Here is a 22,613-nt window from a genome sequence, read left to right as displayed (position 1 = left end):
CTTGGTGGCCTTGTGTCGGTGGTGTTTGATATCGCGGGCTGGCTGCGCTGGGAAAGCAGTGGGCAGCAACACGGCGATGTGCGACTGTGGCCGAGGGTCTTGTCCTCAGGACAGCACGATGGTTGAATATCGTCTGGATCTCAGATCTCGCTCTCGACTCCTAGCTCCTCGCTCGCACGCGCTCCCGTGGGGTTTAAAGTGTGACAGCGGTGGATTCGGTCGCGAAGATGGTCATTGGTGGTGGTATCCTAGTCATGGAAAGGCTGTGTGTGGGTTTTGTTCAGGTCAGAGGCTCTGGATGGCCTCGACGAGTCTGCGTGTCTGTCCCGGACGGTGCGGGCGACGACGACGATGGCTTGCTGGCAATGTTGAGCCGTTGGGAGGTGCGTTTATGGAGCTGATGGGATGGGAGGGGAAGGAGGGAAGAAGAGGAGAGGAGGTGGGAGGTAGTAGTCTTCGAGGAGCAGAGGGAGGGAGGGGAAAGATTCTGGGGGGGAAGCCAGAAGCTGGGTAGCGAGGGCGTCGGATTAGCGGAAAAGGGGGGCGCGCGCAGTGAGGGGGAGGGGAGGAGGAAAAAGAGACACAGAGTGGGAAAGTGGGAGGGAGCAGGCCAAAAGGAGGGGAGGGAGGTGAGGGGCTGGGCCGGCCGGGGGGGGGTCGCTAGCAGGTCGGGGAGGTGCCCAGTAGGTGGCTGAGAGAGACGGCTTGGGCGGGCACCGCAGCGAGCGGGGGGGCGCTGTTGCCAGTGTTGCCCGCGTTGCCAGCGTCGCCGACGGCGTGGGCTGCGCGTCTCCAGGCGTCTTGCGGCCGTTCCAGCCACGATCGCGGGTCGCCAAACTTGGGGCCCAAGCAGGTTGGGAGGTACCCGGACCGCCACCGTCGGCGGCCAGCTCAACGCCGTACCGCCCATCACGGATGCGACGCGACGTCTGCTGGCCACGCCCCAACGAGGCCTAGGGGCTTCCGTCGTGAGGGTGGGCATCTGGCCTCGCCTCACCCTGTGGCCGGCCCGTGCAAGAGCGCGCCCACCGTGTGGTTGGAGGAGCCCGCGGGATGCAATGCAGTCGAGGGGGGGAGCGTGCTGCACGGGCTGGCGGGCGCTGGCGCTGTGCGGCGCTGGCGTGATTCGCGCAACGGGAGGCCCATGGACGGCGATGGGATGCGACGCGCTCGTGATGCGGTGCGCTGCGGTGCGCGCGGTGCTGCGTTGCGCTGCGGTGGCAGCCTGTCGCGGCGACGACCGAAGCCCCTCTGGTCCCGCCCGTCTCCAGCAGGCGAGCCCACTGGCGGGACAACGAAGCTGCGGCGGGGCTCCCGTCAGCGCGGAGGGGTGAGGACGGATGTGAGGCGGGCGGGCGGGCGGCGGGGGCCCCTCCACTCCCTCCATCCCTCTCGTGGCGGCCTGTCTGCCTGGCCGGCACGGCGTGGCATGGCGTCCGAGATGGCATGGGCATCCCTGAGGTACTGTACCTCGGGTGCGTGGGAGGGCACCAACGGGGGGGCCAGCTTTTGACCGCGGAGTGCTTACGTACAGAGTCGGGCAGGTACCGGTACGCGCGTGTGTCTGCAATCAACGGGAGCCACTTCCAGCACGCAGAACGCGCCAGGTCGCCAACAACAGCTGGCCGGACACTGCCCAGGACAACGGACACCAGACACCAGACACGCGGGGACCTGTGCGCGCCTTGGCGCGAATGGCGACTTGCCAACCTGGCACGCCGCCAGCGAGCCAGCCCAGGCACTTGGGCCCTGGGCCAGTGAATGTGAGCGCCCTGCCCAACCGGCGAGCCCACTGATGAAAATTCTTCCAGGAGAACCTGGACGGCGCGGGCCACTAAAAGCGGCCCTGGCATCTGGGACCGTGTTGCACAGTCACCGAGACGCGACCACTTACCGCAGAGAACCTTGCAAGGAACAAGGTCGACTCCCCTGTCCGCCAGCCCGTCCCAGCGCACCATTCGGCCTGGGACGGGTACATGCTGGTGTACCTGGATGATGGATGTTCAGACATGCTGGGAGCTAAACATCGAGCGGGCCGGCCCAGCAAGCCAACTTGCATGTTCCTGCATCCCCCTGAGCGCATCGCTTTGCTTTTTCTGCCTGCTTGTGCACCGAGGTTTGCTTGTTCGATGCTGAGAGTCGGCACAGCAAACGGATGCGTTCGTCTGCGTTCCCGCGGCACCGGGACGGGAGAGGACATGACGATTTGCTTGGTCCAAAGTACAGCACAGTACTGCACGGAGCACTCCCTACATGGAATAAAGAAGCGTCAGTGGCCAAGGGGCGACGTGGAGCAGCTTGGAGTTGCGCTCGGCAACGTCGGGCCCTCTCCCTCGCCGCCCCTTCGTCATGAAGCTGCCTGTCCGTCCGCGGACGCTATCCACCTCTTGGTCACCAGTCCGGAAGCACGGGGACGAGCTCGGCGAGCCCCAGCGACCCGAGAGTGCGGTCAAGAGCCGACGACGTGACGGTGAGAGATGTCGGTGTCCAGCCAGAGTGCTCGTTGGTGGCGACCACAGGTCATCGGGCCATGGCCTGTGGCCACGGGTAAAGGGCTCCAGCATCGACAATGGAGGCCCCAGGCAGGAACGCCGCCGTTTTGAGTGCGTGCATCAATGGTTCCTTCGCCGCCATGGTTCCCGACGGAGTGGCTGCGCTAGGCCGCTAGACCATCGGAACGGGCGCGACCGGGACGCTTCTGCAATGGACAGACGCTGCCATTGAGGAACGAATGGTCGCGTCACGGCACCGCATGAAAAGGCGAAACAAAAAGGAAATAACGATACCCACGGCAGAGAGAAGAAAAAGTCAGCGCCGCGATGCCGTTTCCAGTGGCTGCGCCTTGCATCCTGGCCGGTTGGAGCCCGCGACCTGAATCCTCACATCGGCCCACCAGGCGTGGCGAGGGCCCCCAGACGGGTTCGATGCCGGAGCCTAGCTTCGTCCAGGGCGTCCGGCGCCATCCTCCTCCACTGGCCCGGCCTGAGAGGGCCTGCCCAGGTGCTCCCTGGTCGCGCGTCGTGGTTGCGAGACGCACTGTACCGGGCGGTGTGTCACCGCCTGTTGGCGCGCCGTCCAGGTTGGCCATCGACACGGCTTGCTGCTTCAGCGGGGCGGCGGCCGCCCTTGGCTCGCCCGGCTGGCCTGGGACTGGGCCTGGGACTGGGACTGGGACAGAGCAATCTCTCCCGAGTCAGAGGGGGGCTAATTTCACTGAATTCCCTCCAGGGGACCGGCGCTGCAATCTCAGGTCTGTAGGTTATTATTATCCCCCCCGTACGAGGACGGCGCGTCCTTCAGGCGCACGTCGCGCGCATCGACATCGGCTCGGGCCCCGTTCGCGTCTCCTGAAGCAATTTCATTAGTGCTGGCACCAGCGGGAATCAGCCCGGCTCGTCGCGTGGTGGATGAAGCCTCCCGCTCCCGATCCCGTCCGCGTGGGCAGGCGAGCGAACGAGCGAGCGAGCGAGCGCAAGGACGCACGCACACGCGAGTCAATCGAGGCAATCGACCTGTCTCGCCGTCACTGGCGCGACGTCAGGGCCAGGGGGCAGCTCCTGCAGCTGCGCATGGTCGCGTATAGTGGCAGAGTGGGTAATAGGCCCGTGGGCGGCCGTAAATGCGTCGGTGGGCGGGCTCGCTTTTTTTCTTGTTCTGGTACCGAGTGCGCCGCTGAGGCCGGCACGTCGACTGGCGGGCGGAGGTATCCACGCGATTCCTCAGATTCCGCATCGTTGTGGAGGACTGGCCGTGCCCCGACCGGCGCTGCTGAAGTCCCCAACGACCGCCGAACGGAGCATTCCTGGGACCGCGTCCCTGGGGCAGCCGAGAGACACAACGGCAATCTGGCACAGACGAGGACGCGATGCGATGGGAGGCAGATTGCAGATCTGTCGTGGCCAGTCATCAGCGTCACAGTCAGCCTTGAGACGAACCTTGGGCTGTTTCGTCCAGATCGCTGGGTCCACCGGCAAATTGGACGGGGCCGCTGGCGTGGTGGATGGGAGTGAGGCGAGGCGAGGGCGACGGGAGGCAGGACGGACGGACGGACGGGACGGCCAGCTTGTGTTAGTGCGCTCGCCGCCCGAGCAGCTGAGCTCAAGATCCAAGCTCCCTTCGCTCACAAATTCATGGTCGAGGAGGTACCTGGCCGAGGGGCGGGGCATGGCCGGGCACCTGTCCTCTCGGCGAGTCGGCGGAACCGACTCGAAAAGAAAGACAGGGCGAGACATGCGTCGAGTCCCGATGCTCGCGCCGTATCTGCGGCCGCCGAGGTTGCAGAGGGAGCCGGACAAAAGCAGACATCGGGCCATGACCAAGGCCTGGGCTGGGCACGGCCCGCGGGTCAGCAGCCAGGGTCACGATACTTGGTGCTCGTTTGCTCCGAGACGACAGCAGCCTACAACCTGGAAGCGGTGGGAGTTGCGTCACGCCAGACCTGGAGGACCTGCGAGGGCACTGGGTGGGCGGGCTGGCTTGCACAGGGCCAAACCTGGACTGCACCTCATCAGGAGGGAAGGGACGTTGTTCGGTTCGCTGTGGAAGGCGCAACGCATGTACGAGCCTGTTCAGTACGAGTACTGTACTTTACACGAGCAACCTTGCTTTGCTGTCTTTGGCCCTTTTAGCTCCTGGGCTCGCTGGCTCGGGGCCCCGCCGCCGGTCTGGGGGACGGTACTTGTACTCGTACCTGCCGGACTCGACGCCGTCGTTGGAGCCCGCTGTACCTGAACCTACCTACCTGGACCTGCCCGCTCGACGCACCTGCAGCTTGCAGCTTACCTCACCTGGCTGGCGCCTGCCTCCCCGAGCTCCGTCTGCCCCTCCCCGCCGGCGCCGGGTGGCCCAAGAGAGCAAAGGGCGTGTGCACAGCAATCGCGAGCGCAAGTGGCAGAGGGAGCCGGCGCCCACCCCCACCCGCGGCCCCCTCCTGACCGCATCATCCCACGGAGCGACGGTTGGTGAACCTTCAACCCCGCAGTCTGGCCCAGTAATTCGTGTCCACGGCCATGGCGCCTCCAGTCCGCTTACCGTGCCAGAGACGCGCCGGCAACTCTCCTCGTGCCTGACCGATTGCGGGTGCGGGAAGGATGGAGACGGACATGCAGCAGCCTGCACAGGATCGCCGGCGCAGCATCCGCCCGCCCTCGCCGCCAGCACGTCGGGACACGAGGGGCTTGCCCGCCAGCGACGCTGTCTTCGACCTTCTCGCCGGCCTATACCTGTCTTACACGAACGCGGCGCGAGACGAGTGGTGAGATTGGCGGGCCAGACACGATGGCGGAACCGTGGTTACATCGAAGGGCACAAGTCCGGCGCTGTGCATCGCCGCGCATCGCCATGCATCGCGACCCATCGCCAGCCCTTCTCCTGATAGGGGGTGGCGCCGATTCAGCCACGTGACCATCACCGGGCGGCCACGACGCGTGTGTCTCGTGCGTGCGAGTATGAGGACGTCAATGCGTCCAAAGTAGGTCCTTTACACGACCCGCTCAAACAAAGTTTGGGGCACCGGCCTCGTCTTCGTGGTGCCCTCTGCTATCAACACCGATGTTCGCTTTGCTTCTATCTTACATACGAGTCGCAGGCGAGCAACCCGCGACCACCCTGTCATAGCTTGGACGGTACCCACTCTGGCTTAGACTTGGTCACAAAGGCCGTCAACCCGATCCGCAGGTTCTCGCCTTCCAGGATGCCCTTGGCGTATCTGTCGCTCACGAGCTGGGCCGATCGGTCCACGCTGGCCGTCTCCCAGGTCTCGCGGAGCCCAGCCCGGCTCACCACGACGGCGTCGGGCGACATGTCGGCCACCTCCTTGGCAAGCGTCACGGCCTCGTCCAGGAGAGAATCGGGAGAGGCGGACACTCGGCAGAAGCCCAGGTCTTTGGCCTCTTCTGCTGTCAGCGTTCGCCCGGCCAGTACAATCTCCGAGGCCTTTTGCATGCCAAACGTCCGGACGACGCGGGGGATGCCTCCGGCGGCCGCCCACAGCCCTCTCTTTGCCTCTGGTAGACCAAAGGTGGCAGAGGGCGATGCAACCACCAAGTCACTGTCGCATCTCGTCAACCTTGTCATTCGAGATCTTGCTTTGTTTCCTTACTCACCAGTTCAACGCAATCTCAAACCCACCGCCCAGGGCAAAGCCGTTGACGGCTGCAATGACTGGTTTCTTGCCGACGCGCGTGCTTAGTCCCATAAAGGATCCAGGCGGGAACGGCGTCACCTGGGGCGCCTCTGCCGACGAGCTCTTCTTCTCAAACTGCTCCTTGAGGTCTGCTCCGCAGCAAAACGCCTTTTTGCCCTTGCCCGTGACGACGGCCACCCGCAGCCCGGGCTCCTCGTCGAACCATGCCCAGAGTCGCATGCCGTCCCAGTGGCCGGCCATCGGTATGGCATTCATTGCCGCTTCGCGGTTGATGGTGACGAGCATGACATACGGGGCAGGATAACTGAGCTCGTAGTATGTCGTCTTTGGAGGCTGCGTAGCCAGTTTGTCCGCCATGGTGACTGATGTGCCCGCCGATGCGAGACTGAAGCCAAGAGAACGCGAAATCAGAGCTGTGCATACAAAGTACAACCGAGTCCTTCTACACCGCGACCGCGTCAATAAGAAGGCCACCGTAATAGGCTATGGATAATTGTTGGGAGTGGCGTCTGGCACTTGGTCCGGCTATCCGAGTGCGGGGCCCCGGGCTGTCAACCGCGGCTCCGGAGCCTCGGACGAAATCAGGGCAACCCGCTCCGGCGGGCCTACCTGCTACTACTGCTCCTCACGAGTGCCCGACGCTTCACAATGGCGCGGACGGGAAACCGGCAAGTCTGCTGCTAGCGCTCATCGTGCCTATTTCCCCAGCTCCTCGTTTACACATGACGTGCCAGATCGCGGGGCAGAGCTCCTGTCGCCGAGGATGACGGGTGCCATTCACTTACACTACCGAGCGCGATGCGACCAGCCCAATTTCTGACGTAGAGCTCCCCTTTCCTGTGCCGTTTGGAAATCACACAACTCAACGACCTCATACGTGCACCATGGCGAGCAGGCCGGCAGTTCCCATCATCGTCGGCGTGGGCGACGTCCGCAACAAGTCGTTCAAGGTCGAAGATGCCGTCGAGCCCGCACAGCTGATGGTCAGAGCGATCCGCAACGCCTTCTCCGATACTGGCCTAGCCGAGCCTCTGCAAAAGGAGCTGCTCCTCAAGGCGGACAGTCTGCGCGTCGTGCCGACATGGACGTGGGCTTACAAGGACCTGCCAGGCTCGATCGCGTCGGGTCTGGGGATAAACCCCCGAACTAGGGTAATGCCAGACCATGGCGGGAACCAGCCTGCGCTACAATGCGACGAAGCCGCCAGAGCGATTGCAAATGGGGAGAGTGACGTTGCGATCTTGACCGGAGGAGAGGCGCTCGCATCCCGTGAGTCCCTGTGCAAGCGACGCAGAGGCGTGGAGTTGGAGCTGACACCGTGCACAGTCGGAGCCTGTCAAAAGGCGGGCCAGACGCCTCCGAAAGGATGGGAGGAGGCGGACCCGAGCGGCAAATCGCTGGCTTCCCTGGACATGTCGATTCTCAAAGAGAGTGAGGCTCGCCCATTCTCCGTGCCTCTAGACAGCCGACTGACGAGACGCTGCAAGGCGCCGGAACGAGACATTCCATGGGCCTGCCGATTCACGTCTACCCGCTCTACGAGAACTGCCGCCGGGCCCATCGGAAGCAGACCTACCAGCAAAACTCGCACGAGTCGGCCTGCATGTACGCCGATTTCGACAAGATCGCCTCGGGGAACGAGTTTTCGTGGAACGCGGGCGAGCCGGTCAAGAGTGCAGAGTTTATTGGAACGATATCCAAGAAGAATCGCATGATCTGCGATCCCTGTAAGACGCCATATCCGAGTGCAAACACTCTTGGCTTGCAAGTCGCAACTAACACGCTGTCACGATCCGCTGCTCATGAATGCTTTCAACGCGGTGAACCTCGCGGCGGCTTGCATCGTGACCTCGACAGAGTACGCCGAAAAGCTGGGAATCCCGCGCGAGCGGTGGGTGTATGTCCTCGGAGGCGCTGGCACACACGAAAAGGACTATTGTGAGATTATGACCCCCGCGAGAATCGTGAGCGTGCGAATGCTGACCGCAGGGTAGTCTGGGAACGGCCTCACTTCCACGACAGTCCGGCTCTGTCGAGGTCCATCGACGCTGGCCTTGAGGTCTCGGGCCTGACCAGGGAACAGGTGGATGTTTACGACTTTTACTCGTAGGTCTTGCGCGGCACATTCAGAAGGATGCTTCTAATTGTGTGTGCTAGGTGCTTTCCCATCGTCCCGAAGCTGGCCTGCGACCACCTTGGGCTGCCAACAACGGGCGGCGACAAGCCCATTAGTCTGTTAGGCGGACTGACGTCCTTTGGCGGCGCGGGAAACAACTACTCGATGCATGTAAGTCCCTCCTCCAGCTGCCCCTTTATAGACATCTCCTCGGTGTCATCGAGTAGTCCGAAACCTGACCCATCCCCAGGCCATCTCCGCCATGGCGCGAGTTCTGAGAACAAAGAAGCACAAAAACGGCCTCATCCTGGCCAACGGCGGCATGCTCACCCACCAGCACGTCCTGTGCCTCTCCGCCCAGCAAAGGTCCGACGGGCGCGCGTATCCGAGCCGGAACCCCCTCCCCCTGATCCTCGACGAGTCGTCGCCGCCCTTCACCGAATCCGCCGAAGGTCCAGCAACCATCGAAGTCCGTTATCCCCTCCCTCGAATTCCCACGTATCTAGCTGCAAATTGGCTAACGATCGTTTCTTGTCTGCAGACGTACACCATTGAGTATGACCGCCAGGGCGCGCCGTCGCTGGGCCTCATCGTCGGCAAGCTGCAGGGCTCGGGGCGGCGCTTCCTGGCGAACCACGGGGACGAGCAGACGCTTGCGCAGCTGGCGAACACGTCTGCTGAGCAGGTTGGGCGGGCGGGCTTTGTGCGCAAGGATGATGAGCGGAACCTGTTTTTCTTTGATTTGAAGACGAGGCTGTAAATTAACGCCATAGATGGGCATAGACACAATGCAGACCGGATAGTAGGGTAGGGCGTGGGCACTGGGCAACACCGATCCAGTCATGGCTGGCGAGGACCTTTCCTGTGCGCGTCTGTATAGATACATGTTGCTGAGTCCAGTACAGAAGCTGATTGCTTCGCCCGTCAAATCCAGGTTCGATTCATTCACGCTGTTGTGCGAGACTGGCCCGCGAGGTTGGTCCGAATGACCCCCCTTTCGCCGCAAAGCTTGTGTGCGTTCGCGGAAATCCCCCTTCAGCCTTTGAGCACGCAAAGTCGCCAACCCGTCCATACACACATCAGGCAGGCGCACTCGGCTTGATCAACACCCCCCATGCTCTCGGCATCAAAGCCCAGGTCCGCTTGTCCCCGTCGATGCTGTCTAGGTTCTCCCACTCCCCCGCCGTGGCGATGGCCGCCGGAATGTCGCGCGTCATGTGGCAGCCGATGAACTGGCTCCAGATTGGATTCCATAAATCTGCATCTCGGTCAGAACAGCTCCCACGACGGGCGATTGGGCGATGGGGTGCTGACACTGCATGACGACCGTGACCCAGTCCGAGCTGCGGTGGTGCTCCCAGAAGATGAGCTTGCCCCCCGGCTTGAGCAGCCGGTACAGCTCCTTGAGCGTCGCCTCGGGATGCGGCACCGAGCACAGCACTTGGATGCTCAGCACGGTGTCGAGGCTTCCGGCGACGATGCCGTGGCGTTCGAGCGCGTTGCTGTCGTCCACGCTGCAGGTGAGGAGCTCATACACGTCCTCCAGCCATTGCTCCTTGACCTGGAGGAGAATGTCCGGTGCGAAATGTGCGTTGCTCTCTACGCCTACGACGCGCGTTACCTTGGCCTTGTCGAAGCGGCGGAGCTGGTTGCCCATGCCAGGGCCAAGCTCCAGGACGAGCCCGCTCGCCTGCGGCACCAATTGCGGGACGGGCGTCCTCGTGGACTCGATCTCGATGAAGTGGTGGTCTGGCGCATTGTCAGTCGGGCGATGCAACGGCAGGCCACCCAGGGGAACTAACTTATTGTTTTGAACCAGAGGTAAAACGCTGATTCCTTGAATGCGGCAGGGCTACCAAGGGTGCCATACTTTCCCCCGCGGAGGGCATCCCTGGCGCTGGCATAGACGGCTGGTGTGAAGAATACCAGGTCAGCGCACGTGGAGGAGCACGATGGGGGCAGAGAGAAACATGCCCCAGATAGCATATGAGACTGGTCGCCAGGGGTCCGCGTAGTTTCGAACGCGGTCTATAATCTGCCAATTCATGATGGCTCGGTATGTCAGGTGAAGAGGGGGTAGGAAAGGGGGCACGTTTGGCAGGAGTGCGACTGTCCCCATGACATTTATACGCGAGCCCCGGTGCCATTATCCACAATAGGAAGATAACGGCTACCTGCTCGCTACCGGGGCATTGGCATATGCCATGTACGTGGTCGTACGTATTGACGGGTGCGAGTGACCAACCGCGTGTAAGGGATGTGATGTTCTGTGGTGCTAGTTGGCGCTTACATGCCGTTTGGCCGGCGAGGGACTAAGAGCGGTTAGATCATCTGGGGCGCGCGCCCAATTTGCAAAACCGAGAACAGGAATCTGGAGATCTATTCTATTTGGGCATCTAGGAAGCGTTTGTGACGAGATTCGCGTGGCTCAGGGCAGTCTCCAGCGGAGCAGAGTCAGTGAGTGCTTGGGGAAGGTGTACTTCCCCTGACCATCCCAGGTCGACTCCGAGATGCCAACCTCCTGCTTCTCCTCCGTGTTGACGGCATCGACGCCAGGTCCAGTGACTGCATACACCTCAACCTTCCCGGAAGCTTCAACGCCGGCCAACTCGGTCACAAAGTCCCGCTGCTCGTGTACATTGACGACGGCAAGATTAACGACACCATTGTCCAGCACGGCGCTCACATCAAGCCACGGCGTGTCCATCGTGCCGCGAATCCAAGCCGGCTCGGTGTCGCCCTGGTACTCGCCCGACCGCACGTTGACCGCCACGGTCCTGCCACGCATGTACTTGCTGAACAGAAGCAGCGGCCACCACGTGGTCTGCTTGACGACGCCCTTGCTCGTGGTCATCAGCGGCGAGATGACGTTGACCGACTGCGCGATGTTGGCCATGCCCACGTGCTTGGCCTGGCGCACAAAGACGTTGAGCCAGACGCCGACAGCGAGCGCGTCGGAGAGCGTGTACCGCTCCTCTGCGCCCTGTTCGCCCGGCGCGCGCACTGGATCCCAGACGTTCCACTCGTCGAAGCAGATCTTTTGGCGCGGGATGGTGGGCGGGACGTGGTTCTCGGCCCGGGCGAGGTCGATTAAGCCGGCGGTGATTTCGATGGCGCGCTCCGCGGCCCGGGGCGCTGTTTGGCTTGTCAGTAACTTCGTCAAAAATGTCACCTCAACAGGAGTTGGGCCTACCGGTGGCGTTCTTGGCGTGGTCGGAGCTGGCCGTGTAGATGTGGATGCTGTGCATGTCAATGAGCCCGACGGTGGTGCTCCCGCCCAGGCCGTGCAGGTCCAGCTTGATGCACTCCTTGATGACGTGAAAGTCCCACGAGCTGTAGCCCGTCTCGCCGCAGAGGATGAGCTTGACGGAGGGGTCGAGCAGCTTGATGGCCTTGGCCCACTGGTACGCCTTCTTGGCGTAGTCCTCCTTGGTCATCTGCTCGACCTGCCAGGGGCCCCAGACCTCGTTGCCCAGAGCCCAGTACTTGACCTGCCGGGCGTCAGATGCTGCGAGGACTTGACGAGGGGTTGGGGGTGCTGACATTGTAGGGCTCTTTGCGACCATGTTTCCTGCGCAGGTTTGCGTAGTGTGTGTCTTTGTTGCTGTTGCAGTACTCGATCCAGCCGAGGGCTGGCATTGGTTCCTGTTAGACGGTGGAGCGGGTAGCATGCAGCTGGTGTATAAAGTGCTCACCTTCATCCAGTGTGCCTGTATATTGTCAGTCTTGTCATCGCAAATACAGGCGCATAGCTCACCTGTCCCAAAATTGAGACAGAAGTACGGCTCAGTCCCGACGACCTCGCACCACTTCAGAAACTCGTCTGTGCCAAATTGATTCGACTCCATGCCGTCCCACGCCAGCTCAGGCCTGGTACCCGTAAGTTCTGGGCCCTTGGTTCCCTGCAGAATGGCAGGTCACGCACCTCTTTGGCCGGTCGGCTTTAGGACCAACGCCATCAAGCCAGTGATATGTGGCGACAAAGTTGCCGCCGGGGTAGCGAACAACGGGGATCCTGAGCTCCTGGAGCGCTTCAATGACATCCTTGCGGAAGCCGTTTTCGTCGGCCAGCGCGTTGCCTGGGTCGTAAATGCCGCCGTAGATGCACCGGCCGATGTGTCTGTGTACCGGAACTAATCAGTCGACCTGTGCGAATGTTCAAATTCCATGAGGCCAGATCAGAGGTAATAACGCAGAGGACCTGTTGCTGGCTTGGGGAAGCTTGATGAATGGGGTGCCTACTCAGTAAAGCCGCCATAGATGTTATCGTCAACGTCGGCGACTATGGCCCGCGCGTCCACGGATATGGACGGCGTCTCATCGTCTGCAATGCGCGCGAAAGTGGCCATGGCGAGAGCGAGTAGTTCACAGAGGTGATGCTGATGGCCGAAGAGAGAGTGAGGATGGCGATTTCTTAATTCAAGCTGGAGTTGCTACGGCCCTCTCCACCTCCACGCCAGTCAGCACTGCACCGACATTGAGCAGCAACCACAGAGGCACAGCAACGCAATCTTGATTTCTCACGACAAGCGCCCATGTGTCACCAGCGGGGTGGACTTTCGCTCGGATGATGTCCCGACGACAGCAGCGCGCGCGCGTGATGGGGTCTCGGCGCTGGGCTTCACCAGCCGTCATCGCATGTAAGTGAGACGGTTCGCCATTGGAGCGCTTGTGCAGGATGCGGCTCGCCGGTCTCCACGGACGGAAAGTGGGCGAGCTCAGCAGCGCGACTCTGACCAGCGGCAGCAGCAGCAGCTGAGCACGCAGAGACGGCACGTCGAGCGTCGACATTGCCGAGGGTTAACAGCCGAGGGGGCGCGGCATGCGACCATCAATAGACTCGCTGCATTCTGCCTATTTGCGCGCAAAGCCGCCGCCAGGCCACTTGCAAGTTAAGCGCCGATTCGTGGAGAATCCTGGTCGTTTTGGGGGAGCAAGGGTGGACCTGAAGACTCCCGAGATGGACCTTTAACGCTCCATCTTCAAGATCAATCGTTATGCCAATACGTAGCCCTTTCAGTCGAGCGTTTCATTGACTCTCTGAGCAGTCTCCATGGCGTGCCGGCCCGCACACCCCCGAGTCCCCCGCATGGAGACCCCGGAATGCGGGGATGCCCAGTCTCCGTTGATGCTGGACCGCGTGTGGGCTTCGGCGTCCATCCTCCCGAACCTCGCGTGCGGGAAAAGGCGTCGCGAGTCGGGTAAACATGAGGAAGGCGCAAGGACGAGAAGGGCATCGATGCCGGCTTGCCAAGGCGTATTGGTGACGCGTTGATGTCCAGGGCGGGCTGCATGTGCGTCGGTGCATGAAAGTCTGGTGGCCCTCGGCAGCCGGTCGATATTGGCAGATAAGAAGCAGATCGTAGCCGGCCGCTCACTTCGAGCAAGGGCTCCTGTCGTGTCCACCGTGTCGTCGAGACAGCACCCATCATGGCTCTCCCTCCCAAGGTCCACCAGTTCCTCATCAGCGTCTTCGCGTCGCTGGGGTCGCTCCTCTATGGCTACGACCTCGGTGTCATTGCCGAGGCCATTGCCTCGGAAAACTTCAAGTCCAAGTTTGGCGACAACCCAGATGAGCGGTATGCTCCACGTTGCCGTTGGATGTGTTTGTGTATATACTGACGAAAGGCAGCGGCGCGGTCGTGTCCGTCTTCACGGGGGGTGCCTTCTTCGGCGCCCTGTTTGCCGGCCCCATCGGTGACAGGTTTGGCCGCAAATTGACGATTCTCATCGGGTCCATCATCTTTTGCCTTGGCGGCGCCCTGCAGACGGCGGCCATGAACATCAACTACCTCTACTCGGGGCGCTGTCTCGCCGGTGTCGGGTGAGTGATGCTACTTTGCGGACTCTAAAAGTGGTACAGGTGCTGATCAGCAGCAGCATCGGCTTCCTCGTCATGATTGTGCCCCTATACCAAGCTGAGCTGTGCCACCCGAGCATTCGTGGCAGGGTCACATCTCTGCAGCAATTCATGCTTGGCGTGGGTGCGTTGGCTGCGGCTTGGATCTCGTATGGTAAGCCATCCGACTCGAACTGAAGTTTCGCACAGAACGCAGTTCTCATATCACTCAGGGGCATACATTGGCTTCGACGCCGATGACTCGCGGCAATGGCGCGTCTCGCTGGGCATCCAAATCATACCAGGTGTCATCCTCGGGCTTCTCATCCTCCTCTTCCCCGAATCCCCGCGATGGCTCATCGACCACGGGCGCGCCGACGAGGGCCTCCTCACGCTGGCCAAGCTGCACGCGCACGGCGACACCAACGACGTGTGGGTTCGGGCCGAGTTCGACCAGATCCAGGAGAGCATCACCTTTGAGCACGACAACGCGGCCAAGAGCTACAGCGAGCTGTTCCGCGACCGCAGCTGCTTCCGTCGGCTGCTTCTGGCGTGCGCGCTGCAGGCCTCGGTGCAGATGACGGGCGTCAGCGCCATCCAGTACTACTCAGTCGAGATCTACGCCAAGATTGGCATCGCCGGCGACGAGACGCTGCGCTACCAGGCCATCTCGTCGGTGATTGCCCTCGTCGCGCAGTTTCTGTGCATGATGCTCATCGACCACACGGGCCGTCGCTGGCCCCTGATCCTCGGCAACCTCGGCAACATGGTCACTTTCATCATCGCGACGGTGCTGCTGGCCAAGTTCCCGCCGGGTTCTGCCGAGGGCAGCGGAGGCGCGGCCTGGGGGTTCATCGCCATGACGTGGCTGTACAACTTTTCGTTCAGCGCGACGTGCGGCCCGCTGTCGTGGATCATCCCGGCCGAGATCTTCGACACCAAGACGCGCTCCAAGGGCGTGTCCATTGCGACCATGGTGTCGTTTGCGTTCAACACCATGATTGGGCAGACGACGTCGGTGGCCCTGGACGACAAGACGGGCATCGGCTGGCGGTGGTACATTGTCTTTATTGTAAGTGCCGGTCGTATTGTGCGAGGCATGCGCGAGACTGACACGCGGGTCTGCAGGTGTGCAACTTTACCAATGCCGTCTTTTTCTGGGCGTTTCTGCCCGAGACGGCGAAGCGGCCGCTCGAGGAGATGCGTCACCTCTTTACCGAGGCGCCGCTCTTTGTGCCGACCATGGACTCGTCTCGGTTCGCTGCCGGCGAGGACCTGGAGCGCAGGGTCGAGGAGGTCGAGCAGAAGCAACTGTAGGCTCAGGGGGCATGAGAATGAAGGAGGGCGGAGGCTTGTATCTTTTGGTCTAAGGCGACGGTCGAAAATGAGGACATGCCTGCCTTCTGAGTCGAGGCATTCGAGTCGACGTCGCTCTCTGCCCCTCCTGCGCCCCGTGAGATGGGCTGTCAACTCATATGATGCAGTGAAACCAATCTTGTTGCTCCTGTGCCACATGGTTGCCCACTCGTAAACCCGTGGAGTTGGTCCTTCAAGCTGAGGGATCGGTTGAGCACTGGCGTCACCCCGCCACATTCGACGTTGTATATGGGCACAGTCAATCAACGCAGTAGGTCGACAGACCATTGACAAAAACTTGCGCCGCAAATCTCTGCTGCGAATGGAGAATCTCCCAAGGGTCCCAACAACTAGGCGTTATCCCAAACTGTTAGCAGTGAAAGACACCAGACATAGAGAGGACCCTCGTCTCAGAATTCACAAAGCAGCCCGTCTTGACTGTACCCAACTTGGACATGTTCGCGCTTCCTGTTCAGCTTCTCGGTCACCGTTGCAGACCCAAGGCAAAGAGGAAGCCCAAGAGAAACCGGTCAGCCCTGTGGCAAACGCCACGAACCAACGAAAGGCGAACCAGGCCGTTGGCTTAGCCCACGATCCCATCGCGGCTCTCGCTTGACCCCCTGTCAGCAACAGCAGTCAGCCCGATCCAATCCGATCGTATGGATCGCATCACCAGCGACTGGAGCAAGCACCCATTGTTCCCCCCAGGGTCCAGCTCCGCCAAGACGCACCCCGTCAATGAAAGACGTGCCGGCTCTTGGTGAGCGATAATGCCCGCCAGCCCCCAGATGCCGGGCGGGCCTTTATTTAGCAAGTGGCGCTCCGGTGGAGTTGGACCTTGGAGTTGGAGAGACCAATATTCCGGGGCGGGCCGTTAGCATCTGCGCGAAAGCTTCAGTGGCGCCCTAGGTTCATTGTCTACAACAGGTTTCATGGCAGCCACTTGCTCATCTCCTGCCGTCCCACCCACGTTGTTTCGCCACAATCTTTCATCTCAGGGTTCACGACATGGAAGCCGTTGCGACCTTCTCTCGTCCCCAATTCAGAGCCTCGTCGTGTGCCATGCGCACGTCCTCATCCTCAGCGTCGCAGTGCGGCTGAGGCCTTACTCTACTCGAAGCCCAGCAGGCCCAGGCACCATCGCCAGCTCCCCCAGTCCCCAAGCTGAGTTGGCCCCCACACACCCTGTCTCATGCCCGCAGCCCGCGATGCACCCTGCTCGACGATGCCGTCTGCCAATCAGGGGGCCGGCCAGGCACAAGAACGCCTTGAGCGGGCGAATGGACCCCCCAGAGAGCCAGAGCGTGTCTGGCTCCTGCGCCGATCGCTGCTCCATCCACGACAACTGTTCCTCCGTCTTACCTGGTCCTCGCAGTGATCTCCCGGGGGGGCAGGCCCTTTGATGTCATGCCGGCGTGCCTCGTTGGAGCTTCTCTGGCTGTGATTCAGCCCTGCCCTTGCTCAGGCAAGTCAGGGTTGCAAGCTCGAGAGCCCGTGCAGGCGGCTTGTCGGCAGACAGCCAGACATGAAAGGGGCCTTGACGCAGACGGGCGTCCTGGTGTTTTATTCGCCGCTGCGAGGATGAGAGGCTGGATGAGCGACTTACAAAACTGTCTGGCCTCCTGCGTGTCCCGCATTCGCGGCTCGGTGACTGTCAATCGCTCGTTGAACCGACCCAGCGCAGCAGCGTAGCCCAGCATCTCCCCGTCGCCAATCCCAGCACCACGACACGACCGCCTTTTAGGGAGCAGTGACCACTGGATGTCTGAGCGTGATCATGACGAGCTACAGCCATGACGACGCCGAAAAGCAGTACCAAAACTTCATCAGCCCGGTCTCGGCCCTGAGCCCGCCGTACAGCAACCCCTTTTACCAGCACCAGCAATCGTCGCCGCCGCTGGACCGCCATGAGCAGGCCCCCGAGGTGCACTATGCGGCGCAGTCGCCCGTGACGCACGTCTCCAACCTGGAGCAGGAATACAAGCGCCAGTACCTGGAGCGGAGAGCGGCGGAGCACCCCATGGTGCCCAACGACGATACGGCCAAGGAGGTGATGCCGTTTGACGAGACGGCCAAGGTGGTCGTCCCTTCGGAGATGCAGCACGGGCAGTACCCGCAGACGGCGACGAGCACAAACTACTCGGCGCCGTGGGGAGACAACTCGACGACGGTGGACGACGGCCACTCGGAGCACCACAAGCGGCAGCCGTCGACGGCGGCGGGAGCGTCCACGATAGGGGGCGCGGGGGCGGGAGCCTCGTTGCCGCCGCCTCCGTCTGAAAAGGGCGGCGGCAAGAAGAAGATTTTGGGAATGAGCCGCAAGGGGTTCCTCATCCTGCTAGCCGTGCTCCTCATCATTGTCGCGGCCGCAGTGGGCGGCGGCGTGGGAGGTGCGGTCGCATCGACAAAGTCAAAGTCGGACAGCTCGGCTCCCGCAGCGACGAGCACAACTGCAAGGTAAGGCTCGTGCATCCCCGACAAGAAGACGAGGTTGCTAACCCAGCCGCGCAGCGCTTCCACAACACCGACATCCACGTCCGCCACATCCTCGAGCGCGACGCCGACGCACACGCCCGCGCCCATCTTCCTCAACAACATGACGGTGCCGGGCAACGGGCTGGCCTTCCAGGGCTTCGCGCGGGACAACTTCTCCGGGGCGTACACGGACATCGTGACCAAGGAAAAGGGCACCGACTTTGAGTTCGACATCCACAGCTACGTGTGGCGGCCGCGGCTGACGTCGTGCTGCCTGTCGTTTTGCAACAACGCGACGAACGAGGGCTACGTGGGGTACTGGTGCAACGAGCGCAACCAGACGTCGGCGTCGTCGTCGTTTTCGCGCATCTTTGTGTGGTGCGGCAACGACCACTCCGAGAAGAATGCAAAGTGCGTGTGAGCTTGATGTTTCACGTCCTGTCGCTTTTCTTGGGTGTTGCTTGCGCCACGAGATGGATATTGTAATTTTCCTGCGGGTTAGCGATGGATGAATGGATCATGGATGGATGGAATTTTGGGCGGAGTTACGGATCACGGGTTCAAATGTTACGACGGGATGATAGGTTATGGACATGGACTACATTCTTGTATATACCAGGGCGACATGAGCGGCCAGACGATTCGGGTCGATATTGAATGAGACGAGACATATTCGAGCAATTCGGATCCGGCCGCACTACAGACGAGGGAATGAATGACACTCATCTTCTGGCGATTATCAAGGCACAAGCGAGCGTCATGTTGGTGAGACGGTGGCCATGTCAGAGCCCACGCGACGAGTGTCCAATGCCAAAACTCGACTCAATTTCAGCAACTCATCAATCCGTACATACTACATGAACTCGCCTTGGGTAACACACATTCACTCACTCACAATTCGGTTCTCTCCTGTCATATGGTGGCGGCGGCGGCGCCTCACGATACTGTGGGCGGCGGCCGGGGTCGGCCTTCCGTCACCCCCTCATCTCGATTGACGACTAACTAACTAATGGGAGCGGTCGGGATTCCCGAATTCCACCACACGCATTCAGCCGAGAGCTTCGCCGTCGTCAACGCCCGGGGCGGCGGGCGTCGTCGCCGTCATCCGGCTTCCCATCATCCCGCCATCTCACCATCTCGTCATCTCCTTCATCATCGTCTCGGCAAGACTCGCCATCAATCGTCCATCCGCCGCCGCTCGCCTGCGCACAGTCATGCCGCCCCCGAGGGGCTCACGCGACAAATGGGCGACAACCTGACGATATACGTGTCGACCGCGCGACGCTCGAGATGGGGCTGCCAGGCCTGGTGCGTTTTCCCTCCGTGTCTCCCTCGCCGGCTGACGCCCGGCCGGAGGACGCGACGTTCGCTGACGCTGACTTTTGATAAACGACAGCCGTAACCGACGCAAAAAGTGCGACGAGGAGCGGCCCTCGTGCCAGGCCTGCGTTGACCGCAGGATCCCCTGCGTGTACAGCACGCCCAAGTCGCAGCGCCGCGGCAGCTCGGTACGTCGTCGTCGACCGCGTCTCATCATATACGTCCGTCTCCAACAGGGCCACGAGCTGACACGTCGCGTCTGTGAATCCAGGCCTCTGCCTACGTCCCGCTGCGACAGGCCCCCATCAGCGCGGGCAGCATCGCCAACACGAACCCGCGCGGCGTGCCCGCGAACCTGGCGCTCAGCACCGACGGCGGCTTCGTCGCGCACTTCCACTCCATCGTCGCGGGGCTCATCTCGTTTGCGCCGTGCGGCGCGCAGAACCCCTTCTTCGCGCACGTCTTGCCGCTCGTGTCGGCGTCGACGCTCGTGCGCACCGCCGTCGAGGCCGTCGCCGCCGCGCACCTGCACGGCCTGGGCGCCGAGCCGCAGCTGCGCGCGCAGACGCTCCAGCTCGACACGCTGCGCCAGCTGGGGGACTGCGTGCGCGCCGGCGGCGGGGAGCTCGGAGGGGACGCGCGCCAGCAGCTCGTCACGGCGAGCCTGCTGCTCATATACTACGAGGTATGCCGTCGCCGACATTGGCAGGCGACTGAGAGGGGGCAGATCAGATGGCTAACAACGGTAAACTATATAGGTCGTTCTGGGCAGCTCAGTCCGCGCCGCGCGCTGCCATCTCCGCGGCGCCAAAGCCATCCTGGACACGGACCCGTCCCTGGGCCAGGGTGCCGACGGACCCCAGCAGCAGCCGAGTGCGCGCATGCGCTTCCTGTGCAAAGTGTTTCTGTACTTTGACGTCATGATTGCGCTGTCGCTGCGCGAGGCGCCGCTCGGCCTGCGCCTGCGCTCACCCATCGACGCGGCCGGCGTCGACGAGACGTTTGGCCTGACGGGCAGCCTCTGGCCGATGATGCAGCGCCTGGCGGAGCTGCTTGCGCGACACCATCAAGGCGAGTGCGTCTCGCGCGAGGCCGAGATGCTGGAGCGCGAGCTGCGGTCGTGGTCCATCGAGCGCGCCGCCCCTGACGAACCGTCGTTGTCCTCATCCTCCTCCTCCTCCTCATCATCGGCGCCGCCTCCTCCCCCGCCACCACACCCGACGACAACCGACGTTGACGCCGAAGCCATGGTGCAGATCGCCCAGACGTACAAGTACAGCAGCCTGCTGACGCTCTACTCGTCAACGCTCCTCGACGGCGCCAGCGGCGACACGGAGGCCTCACCCCCGCGCCGCGCAGAGGAGGCGGCGCTCCTGCAGGAGACGTACCGGCGCGCGTTCGACAGCCTGCTGCGCGTGTGCGTGCTCTCGGGGACCATGTCGACGCTGACGTGGCCGCTGTACACGGTCGCGCTGCAGGCGCGCTCGGCGTCGGACCGGACGCTCGTCGAGCAGGTGTTTGTGCGGCTGCAGCAGCGGCAGAACATGAGGGTCGTCGAGGACGCGAGGCGCAGCGCCGCGACGCACTGGGGGCGCGGGCGGCTCGTTGACTCGGCGGCTATACAAGAGGCGAGTGGCGATGCGGCGATTCTTCTTGGTTAATGCCACGCTCGGAGGCTGTGTTCCATTCTGTAGTTTATCGTCATGTACATCATCAAGCCTCCCGTTGCCTCTCCTACCAACCCCCAGCCCCTATCTTGACCTCGACTTGTTTCCCCCCTTCATCAATGTGTCTCCTTCTACAGCCCGTCGCCCGGCGTCCAAAACTTCATCCACCGCGCGTCCAGGTCGCTGCCCTCGCGGTAGAAGCGCAGGTCCGTGCTGAGCCGGATGCGCCGCGCTGCGTCCTCGTTGCGCGTGCTCGTGTGGATCATGTACGGGTCGTGGAAGACGACGTCGCCCGCCTCGTAGTCGGCCACCAGCCAGCGCCGCGGCTTGCCTCCCGGGCTTCCGTCGTCGCGGTGCGCCTCCCCGAACTCGGCCGCGTTGTGCGACAGCTGCCCGTACTTTTCCATGTTGACGTTGAAGGCGCTGATGCGCTCCTCGGGTGTCAGCTGCGCGGCGCGGCGCGTAAAGTCGTCTTCGATGGAGCGCCCGAGCGAGGTCGAGTCGGAGAGGTACATGAGGCCGCCGCCTGTCTGCGAGATGTCGCCTTGATGCGCTCACCGCGGTCAGCCGACATTACTCTCACAGACAGACACACATCCTGGGCTTCATTCAGGGGATGACAGGGACGATGAGGCCACGCACCTATCGGCACCCAGGCCGTCAGGAAATACGCCTCCCCCCCTCGCAGAAACAGCTTGTCGTAGTGCACCGCGGTGCTCAGCCCGCCGGGCACGTTGTGCCGCAGCATGGTGCGCCGCAGCAGCACCTCGCTGTCCCAGCCCATGAGCTCGCGCACGAACCCGCGCAGGTTGGCGTGCTCGAGGAAGGCCAGGTACTCGGGCGTCTTGTGCGCGTCCGTCATGGTGCGCACCTGCAGCTCCGTCGGCGGCAGCTCGCCCGCGCCGATGCCCCCGTGTGAGGACGCGGGCTCGCCGCCGTTGAAGACGCCCGCCTCGGGGTCGGAGCCGGGCTCGAGGATACCCGTCGGGGCGTAGCGCTGGAAGTAGCTGGGTCGCGAGGTGTCAGTGTAAGTCAGACACTTGGGCGGGCAGGCGACGCTGTTACTGCCGTAGTCTCGTGCTGGGGCTGGACTCACTCTTTGCGCACGCGCAAGACGTCCTTTCTGGGAATCAGATTCTTGACGAAGAGATATCCGTCCTGTCGCAGCCGTTCCCTCATCTCCTCCAGCGGAGTGTCGGTCGTAGTCGGTCGCATCCAGCCCAGGTTCTGGGAGGCAATCTTGCCCTGGTTCGATCCCACCGCGATGGGCGGTCTCTCAACGGTCATGGTGACGGTGGCCATTGCGGTGTCGACGCTTTGGTTCTCTCGATGGTTGACTTCTCGCCTCTTTCCATGTCGTCTCTCAACCTTATTTATGCCCTTCCCGATTCCTCACAGACAAGCACCGCCAGCTGATGGTCTCCCTCACGGGCGCTCGGCATTCGGGGACGGTCCACCTTTTAGGTCAGCTGTCGCCCCTCGTTTAGGCTATAGCTTCATCATTACCGTGGCTATTCCCCCCTCCTCCAGCGCATCTCAGTCCAGTCGCGCGGCGGGCGTTACGCAGCGTTGCGACAACGGAACGCCTCCCGCCGCGGCGACTTGGCCTCGCGCCCTCATTGGGGGAGCGTCGCGACGACGACGAGCGGACGACATCCGACTCTGGCTGCAATTGGAGGGCGTTACGACGCTCTA

General features: G+C 62.3%; 6 protein-coding genes across 6 annotated transcripts; 3 read left to right on the top strand and 3 right to left on the bottom strand.

Annotated features, from left to right (window-relative positions):
* Positions 1-5,610: 5,610 nt before the first annotated feature.
* Positions 5,611-6,502, bottom strand: PLICBS_003557 (uncharacterized protein; the record flags this gene model as incomplete). The annotated part of the gene is made up of 2 exons (XM_018323306.1): positions 5,611-6,049; positions 6,105-6,502. 2 exons carry the CDS (start codon positions 6,500-6,502, stop codon positions 5,611-5,613), a joined length of 837 nt encoding a protein of 278 aa, XP_018178536.1.
* Positions 6,503-7,029: 527 nt separating this feature from the next.
* Positions 7,030-9,021, top strand: PLICBS_003556 (uncharacterized protein; the record flags this gene model as incomplete). The annotated part of the gene is made up of 7 exons (XM_065600245.1): positions 7,030-7,270; positions 7,472-7,576; positions 7,633-7,890; positions 8,003-8,083; positions 8,140-8,251; positions 8,303-8,432; positions 8,512-9,021. 7 exons carry the CDS (start codon positions 7,030-7,032, stop codon positions 9,019-9,021), a joined length of 1,437 nt encoding a protein of 478 aa, XP_065456317.1.
* A 319-nt stretch (positions 9,022-9,340) lies between these two features.
* Positions 9,341-12,610, bottom strand: PLICBS_003555 (uncharacterized protein; the record flags this gene model as incomplete). The annotated part of the gene is made up of 9 exons (XM_065600244.1): positions 9,341-9,519; positions 9,576-10,010; positions 10,752-11,396; positions 11,455-11,752; positions 11,805-11,893; positions 11,957-11,971; positions 12,019-12,131; positions 12,187-12,381; positions 12,504-12,610. 9 exons carry the CDS (start codon positions 12,608-12,610, stop codon positions 9,341-9,343), a joined length of 2,076 nt encoding a protein of 691 aa, XP_065456316.1.
* A 1,081-nt stretch (positions 12,611-13,691) lies between these two features.
* PLICBS_003554 (uncharacterized protein) lies at positions 13,692-15,417 on the top strand (the record flags this gene model as incomplete). The annotated part of the gene is made up of 5 exons (XM_018323302.2): positions 13,692-13,840; positions 13,894-14,085; positions 14,142-14,275; positions 14,334-15,172; positions 15,229-15,417. 5 exons carry the CDS (start codon positions 13,692-13,694, stop codon positions 15,415-15,417), a joined length of 1,503 nt encoding a protein of 500 aa, XP_018178532.1.
* A 1,816-nt stretch (positions 15,418-17,233) lies between these two features.
* On the top strand, positions 17,234-20,912 carry PLICBS_003553 (uncharacterized protein; the record flags this gene model as incomplete). Its single annotated transcript, XM_018323301.2, has 5 exons — positions 17,234-17,913; positions 17,968-18,342; positions 19,328-19,439; positions 19,523-19,936; positions 20,010-20,912. The coding sequence occupies 5 exons, from the start codon at positions 17,234-17,236 to the stop codon at positions 20,910-20,912; spliced, it is 2,484 nt and encodes an 827-aa protein (XP_018178531.2).
* A 137-nt stretch (positions 20,913-21,049) lies between these two features.
* PLICBS_003552 (uncharacterized protein) lies at positions 21,050-22,205 on the bottom strand (the record flags this gene model as incomplete). The annotated part of the gene is made up of 3 exons (XM_065600243.1): positions 21,050-21,471; positions 21,561-21,925; positions 22,015-22,205. 3 exons carry the CDS (start codon positions 22,203-22,205, stop codon positions 21,050-21,052), a joined length of 978 nt encoding a protein of 325 aa, XP_065456315.1.
* Positions 22,206-22,613: the final 408 nt, after the last annotated feature.

This window comes from Purpureocillium lilacinum (genome assembly GCF_023168085.1).
Source record: "Purpureocillium lilacinum CBS 284.36 DNA, scaffold_2, whole genome shotgun sequence".
NCBI classification, from domain to species: Eukaryota; Fungi; Ascomycota; class Sordariomycetes; order Hypocreales; family Ophiocordycipitaceae; genus Purpureocillium; species Purpureocillium lilacinum.
This window is presented reverse-complemented; position numbering and strand designations above follow the sequence as displayed.